Below are 7,170 nucleotides of genomic sequence, written 5' to 3' on the forward strand. Positions count from 1 at the left end.
GTTTGTATGTAATGTATGAATATAATATACAAGTTTCACTTTTTAAATGGAATTACTGAAATAAATCTACTTTTTCATGATATTCTAATTTTATGACCAGCACCTGTAAATACTCAACAACAAGGTGCTCACATCACCGGAGTCAAAAAGCTTGTAAGAAATGTGTGGCTCTTTGACAGATGTATCCATCCTTATGAATTTGGGTCATTCACAGAAGCACAGTGAGTACTACCAGTGTTTACTTATTGATATTTTATCAAGTGTATCTATTTATACAGGTAGAACTTTTTGTTTTCATACGGAGGCACACATTGTCTTCTACTCCACTTTAACCTGTCCAGATCTGTTTGAAAAGGTTAGAAACACATAATCACTAAACAATAAGGTCGAAAACTTTTATTTCCCTTGCTTTAAGGCAGTCATTGAAACAAAAGCATGGCCTTGTACTGTTCTGACCACTATGGAAATCAAGCTCACATTAACAGTTAAGCAGCAGAGTAGCTTGACATGCACACTATACTTATCTAGTATCAACACAGTTTGATATGCAGTGAAGCAACCTGCAGTCTTGGCTAGTCAAGAGGTGTAAATAAAGCGTTTCTACTATTGTGGAAAGCATAAAGGTGAAATGACAGCTGGGATTAAAACAATAGACAGAAATCAACACTGGCTCTGTTCTTTTGTTTTTAAAACCTTATGTAAAGCTCAAAGCGAAGACTGGGCTCTGTGTTTGAAATTCCCGTTAATCACCGGCTAAAATCAGTAACAGAGTAGGACAGACATTCCTGACGAGCATGATGCTAACGTTGGCTAGTTCATTTAGCTGAGCGATTAGTTCAGATTACAGTCAGCCTACAACGAGCTTTAATCTGACACCTGACACTTCAACAGCTACTCCGACTACAGCTCACCTGACCAGCGACTAATAACATAATGCCTCACCCAGAGCTACATACCGTGAGCATCCAATACGTCAGAGGACATCCCTGTGTCACCGTCAGAAAGCAGTGCAAGCTTTACGTTGGGGTGGGACTTCACTGCACGAGATTTCTGACAGGAGTATGAGCCAATCGCGAGTAGAGATTCATAGGTTTTTTTTGTTTCTAAACCAATAGAATAAAGAGTAGGCGGGACAAAGACTCCTAACACCCAATCAGAACATGGCTATCATAACAATATCCCTCCCATCACAGTTTAAGTTTCTAAAAAGAAATAATAATATAAAAAAACTTTTTGACAACTAAAAATTACATGTGTTTAAAATTTTACAGATTTATAGTTCATAAAAACGTGATATAACAACGTCGTTACCACATTTTCTGTTAACCCACAAAAATGTTCCTGAAAGCACATTTACGTACACGTATAAGCCATTTCCGGGTCTTTTATTATTTCAAAATAAAACAACAAATACCGTACTACAATAAAGCATAATTGTTATTGTTTTTCATAACCTTCTGAGAGATGATCTTTTCGTTTGAATATCCCCGGGTTTTTTGTACAATTTTTTATTATTGTTGTTAACTTGCAATTTAATTATTTTGTTTTTACAATATTGCAGATCTGTAAGAATTGTGAGTATTAACTATATGTTAAAGGCTAAGTATAATTAAGTAAAGCTAATTAGTTTTCAAAATACGTGTTTTGAAGTAGCGCGTAGTTTTACGTCAATGAATGCGCTTGATGAAAACTTTTTTTGTGAAAGGACAAACCGGATGTTCTGCCGCGTACAGGATAATTGGGTAGTTTATTAGCGTAGTTATGTTGTTTTTTGTAACAATGGCTGGTAGCAGACGTGTTTTGGAGTAGTTTATGTAAACAAACGGAGAAAAATGATGGACATTCTGTACGCCATGTGATGAAAACAAAAGTTATGACGAATGAAGAGGAATGATTAGCCTTACAGAAGCTAACAACAGTATGAGAGACTCTGACGCTCCTTTGACTTGGAGCAGGACTTTCTTACAGGCCGTGAAATGGACTCTGCAGTGAGAACACTTTGAATATATTCAGTTCGCTATGAGTTCAGGTGAACCGGATGGATCCAGGTCTGGGTGTGCATCCAGTAACACTACATCGCAGGTTTTCCGCCGCTGGCTTTGTCTGCTCTGCCTGAGCCTCCTTCTGCTTTTCTGCTTCGGTTTTGTGATCACACGGGACGATGTATCACCTGCTGCTGCTTCTGCTGCTCACAGCTCAGGTCTCAGGGGCTACATGAGGATCAGGCCCAGTGGGAAGGGCCAGGTAAGGTCATCCAGGGGCCGAACACTGGAGTTCTGGGTCCATTAAATCACATGGTCACATGCAGTCTTTTTGGTGACATCAAAATGATGGAAATAAAGCACAAGATTACAGATCAGTGTTGCTATAACTTGAAATATGATTATTACTTGCCTTATGCTACATTTTTTATTTGTTTATATTAATGTTAAATTAGTTTTCTACAGTTTAAAAAGAACAGTCCTTAAATCTTACAAGTTGGAGTTTCTTAATTATAATAAAATCAGACTAACAACTGCTAATATACATGTTGGTGGACAATTCTAGCAGTGTAACAACTGAGATGTAGCACTTTAAATTACAGCTGAATCTAAAAAAACAACAACTGGGACTGATGTCTGTGTTTTCTCCACAGTTTCTGGACATTCACTGTAACCAATGTGCCTTAGTCTCCAGCTCCGGTCAGATGCTCGGTGCCGGTGCTGGATCTGAGATCGACAGCACGGGATGTGTGATCCGGATGAACAACGCACCCACGGCGGGGTACGAGAAAGACGTCGGGAGTCGTACCAGCGTCCGAGTCGTGTCTCACACCAGTGTTCCCCTGTTGGTGAAAAACGAGCGACATTACTTTCAGCAGCGGGCGGGCACCACCTATGTGTTCTGGGGTCCTGAGAGGAACATGAGGCAAGACGGGAAGGGACACGTTTTCAATGTCCTGCTGAGGATGGCTGCAAAGTATCCAAACGTCAGATTGTATGCTATGACCAAAGACAAGATTGAGGACTGCGATGGCGTGTTTCAGAATGAAACTGGAAAAGACAGGTGATTCAGCTGCATGGGTTAAATTAGGTTTTGGTGCAGTTAACTTTGTAATACCTACTTTACTTTAGGTACTTTACTGTATAATCCCAAACCAGTAGGAAGGAGAAGCAACTTATAACCTGGAAGCCAAGTAATTAAAATAAATAGCTGACCAGGTCTCAAGAAAATGTCTCAGCCACAACTAACCACCCTTATCAGGACATTGCTGTAACCCACAGGTCTTTATCAGAGGTGAGGTGAGCTAATCTCTGTGGTTTAACTCCACTAACCTGTAATCATCCATCAGCAGATCCATGAGCAAAAAAGAGGTGTCCGCTCCTGAATTCAAGAGGACAGCATCACTTTTAGAAAAGCATTGAATATTTGTATATTAGCTTTGTAAAGGTAGAGACAGTTGGATCTACAGGTTTACAGACTCCAGTAGATTGTTGCCACTGGAGAGTTCAGTGAGTTTATGCAATGCAGGAATCATAAGTGTTGTCTGTTTTGGGATTTTATTTAAGAAAAGTTCAGTTTATCTCAGGTGAACATTTGCTGTCTCCCTTTCAGGATGAAAACAGGGGCGTTTCTCAGCACTGGGTTTTTCACAATGATCCTGGCTTTGGAGATGTGTGACAGCATTTGTGTTTATGGAATGATTGACAACAATTACTGCAGGTGAGATTTTATTTTTTCCTATTGCAGGGGGTGTCCAATCCGAGTTCTCGAGAGCTGCTATCCTGCATGTTTTAGTTGTTTCCCCTGCTCCAACCAAGGTTCCCACCGGTCCTTGAAAGTCTGTGAATATGGAACAAATAAATTAAGTGTCCTGGAAAGTGTTTGAAAACAGCCATAAAGAGACATGTTTTTCTGGGGTTTTGGATGGCGACCGCTAAACGTGTCATTCTCTTTTCTGTGTTCACCCCTGCGTTCTTGTGTTTCCTGTCAAAAGAACGTGTTTCTGACAGCTTGTTCATCGGTGCGTGCAGTCTTCTCACAGTCACGTTGAGTCGGAGTCATTGGTCCTCATGCAAGAACCATTCGTACGCACAGATTTGTTCTTAAGTTGTGCGTACGAGTGATTTAGGAGAATTTGTGGCATTCACCAATGTTTTCGTATTCTAAGATTGTTTTGCACAGCGCTGTGTCTTCTGAATAAATGAAAATGATTTAACACAGTTGTTTATACTTTTAGCAGCTCTTTTTATCCCACAGCTGACCTGCTAAAAATGACAGATTTTCTTTTCTGGATCTCTGACAGACGGACTTTAATCTCTGAACTCGTAAAGTCCTTCTTTTTAGTTTTCGCTGTCATTTTTTATGAATGGACACTTCCTTGTATCTGAGGCAGGAAACATAGCCTTATATGGTGTTTTTGGGGTGGTAATTATGCTAATCTCCTCTCGCGTGCACGAGCAGCTGGATATGAACAGGTGGAATTTACGCAGCTCATTTGCACACTTTTCAGGAAGATAGAAGAGTTTGTTGAATCTGACGTGACATGTTCGTACGAACCCTTTGTACGAACAAAAGTAAGAGAAATTTAGGATAAGAATACGAACATGTTCTTGCATGAGGCCCATTGAGTTCAAGAAATGAATCATTTTGCAACACATTTGCTGAAGAGAATCAAGGCTTCAGCAATTCCTCATCTCATCTTCACTTGACTTATCCACGTGTTGTGGATAGGAATGTAGGAATATCTAAGCCTCTGCAGACATTGATGGCATACTAAGGAGGCCTACTAATTAAGCACTCATTAGGTTCAGCTGTGTTGAACCAGAGCAGCACACTAGTGATGGCCAAATGAATCCTCCTGAAGCAGTGAGGCTGTCCAGCCCATTGCTTTGCTAAAGCTTTGTTTCTCGATGCTTCATTCATTGCTCACTAGTTCCACCTGCTGGTAAACTGAAACTGAGCAATGTTGCGCAATTAAATCATACTTCCAAATATATTAGAACATAGCAGTCAAGTCTATTGAACCCTTTTTAACGATGTCATCTTTTTGTAGTTCTTAGTAATTTGTACCCAAAGTAATCCTGCCAGTGACGTCAGTTGTGTTTGTGCTTAATTATATTCTGTCATAAACTAATTTTTGAAAAATTCTGGCACTTTAATGTCTTGAGAGTGGAGTGCTTGTTAGGATAGACTGTTTTGTGCTTGGGACTCGCTTCTGAAAAATCTATTTTTTCAAATGATCTTTTTCTGGGACGTCTGGTTCTGATCCTTTTGTATTAAGTTAGAAAGAGCCTGGAAAATTTGTAGCCTATTACACACGCGCGCGGAGAGAGGTTTGGGGTGCCAGGCGGCGCGGATGACGGCATCTGCAGCGCAAAGCAGGAAATTTGTAAAATAAGTGTGTGAGTTGTCTGTCCTGATTAAAACAAAAGAAAATGTTGACGTTTCTGGATTGTGGTTATTTTGTGGTTTAATTGTTTTTATTTCAGAATAGGATCTTTTTAACTGTTTCTGACGCACCACCATGTCACCTAATACAACCCACGAAGCAACAGGGTTCATTGCGCTTTTATTTTGAAAAACGACGCGCAAAATGAAGCAGTGACGTGGCCGATGTGATGCGAGGCATTATTTGTCATTGGTCACGTGATGTTCGGCAAGACAACACAAGCATCGGGGCTTCATTTGACACGCCCCCCTTTTTACTCGATACGCACCTCGAAGCCTTGCTTCAGATGTCCCATCACTGAAACACACAGGACACCGGCCCTTCAGGACTGATTTTGGACACCACTGCTCTAAAGCATTATGTTTCTTTTTTATTGAATTTGAATTGTATTAAAATCGTTTATTGATAACATAGGTAAATGCCAACGTTTTTAAATTAGAGTAAATTGGTCCTGAAAAGGTCCTTGATTTCCGTGTCAACCAAGGTGTGGGAACCCTGATCTGTTTCAATGATTGATTTGCCTCTTCAAGTTCTGCAGAAGCTTGGTAATCATCCATTCATTCAAATCAGGTGTGTTGGAGCAGAGAGACTAAAATATGTAGGATTGTGGCCCTTCAAGAACTAGGATTGGACTTGGACACACAAAAGCTCAGTTTTATTTAACATGCATCATATGTAATTAGCCATCCTGGTTAAACCCGACATGAATCTGTTTCTTTTCTCCAGTCGAGCCAATCACAGTGTTGTCCCCTACCATTACTACGAGCAAAACCGAATCAACGAGTGCAGCATGTACAAATTCCACGAGCACACACCGCAAGGAGGACACCGCTTCATCACTGAAAAAGCCATCTATGCTAAATGGGCGAAGCGCCACAAAATACACTTTAAACATCCAACATGGAACCTGGGAGAAGCAAAATTCTAGACCTCAATATGTTTCTTTTTTGATGTGTTAAACTGTTTTTTTTAAAAATCTATTTCAATCTAATTAGCTAAAGACGTTACTGGGGATGTGACCAGATTGAATTCCTGTTTTTGTTACAAAACAAAATATTTCAATATCCAAAGGGTTCCTAGATGTAAACGTTGTAAATCTGGTAAATCCTAGACAAATTACCAGCCTTTAACTGGTAGCATAGTGCTTTTTTCTGAACATTTATGTTCTGTGTATCCATGTACAGTACCATGATGGATTCTAGTAAATCCAACAGACTCTTCGACATAAATCTAAACAGGTGCATTTATGCCTTTTTAGTTTTTTTTAGTACCTGTGCCTTGACCTTTGGTCTGTTTCTGCACAAAGCTTTACTTTAAGCCACAATCTGCCTGTATTGACTAAAAGCTGCAAAGCAATGTGCACCTTTACTCTTGGAGACAGTAAGTATTGTGTGAGCAGGTTGAGATTGTAGAAACTCTTGCTGAATGTCCAACCTGCTCTGATAAGGTTTTAGTGTGAAGGCTCTGGCATGATTTCTCCTGAAAGTTGACAAAGATTGAAAACCAGGAACCTCGGTGTTCTGTTGTCGGCTCGGTTATACAGTGGGGAGAACAAGTATTTGATACGCTGTTGATTTTTCAGGTTTTCCCACTTGCAAAGCTTGTAGATGACTGTAATTTTTTATCATAGGTACTCTACAACTGTGAGTGATGGAATCTAAAACAAAAATCCAGAAAAATACAATGTATGATTTTTAAATAATTAATTTCCATTTTATTGTGTGAAATAAGTATTTGAT

The 7,170-nt window shown here is 39.7% G+C and overlaps 2 protein-coding genes across 2 annotated transcripts in view; one reads left to right on the plus strand and one right to left on the minus strand.

Moving 5' to 3' along the window:
- Positions 1–891, minus strand: part of miga2 (mitoguardin 2) — a gene marked incomplete in the record, with an annotated part of 15,685 nt that extends 14,794 nt beyond the window's left edge. Inside the window, 1 exon segment of the mRNA XM_014006578.1 lies at positions 751–891.
- Positions 892–1,718: 827 nt separating this feature from the next.
- On the plus strand, positions 1,719–7,040 carry st6galnac4 (ST6 (alpha-N-acetyl-neuraminyl-2,3-beta-galactosyl-1,3)-N-acetylgalactosaminide alpha-2,6-sialyltransferase 4). Its single transcript, XM_014006579.1, has 4 exons — positions 1,719–2,244; positions 2,636–3,045; positions 3,595–3,702; positions 6,158–7,040. The coding sequence occupies exons 1-4, from the start codon at positions 2,020–2,022 to the stop codon at positions 6,357–6,359; spliced, it is 945 nt and encodes a 314-aa protein (XP_013862033.1). The 5' UTR covers positions 1,719–2,019; the 3' UTR covers positions 6,360–7,040.
- Positions 7,041–7,170: the final 130 nt, after the last annotated feature.

Source organism: Austrofundulus limnaeus, unplaced genomic scaffold (assembly GCF_001266775.1).
Source record: "Austrofundulus limnaeus strain Quisiro unplaced genomic scaffold, Austrofundulus_limnaeus-1.0 Scaffold36, whole genome shotgun sequence".
Classification (NCBI taxonomy): Eukaryota; Metazoa; Chordata; class Actinopteri; order Cyprinodontiformes; family Rivulidae; genus Austrofundulus; species Austrofundulus limnaeus.

Excerpts from the sequence above, each read along its gene's own strand:
- st6galnac4 (XM_014006579.1), top strand. The coding sequence starts at position 2,020 with ATGAGTTCAGGTGAACCGGATGGATCCAGGTCTGGGTGTGCATCCAGT. Across the intron at positions 2,245-2,635 it reads GGCCCAGTGGGAAGGGCCAG|TTTCTGGACATTCACTGTAA; the intron begins GTAAGGTCATCC and ends TTTTCTCCACAG. Across the intron at positions 3,703-6,157 it reads ATTGACAACAATTACTGCAG|TCGAGCCAATCACAGTGTTG; the intron begins GTGAGATTTTAT and ends TCTTTTCTCCAG.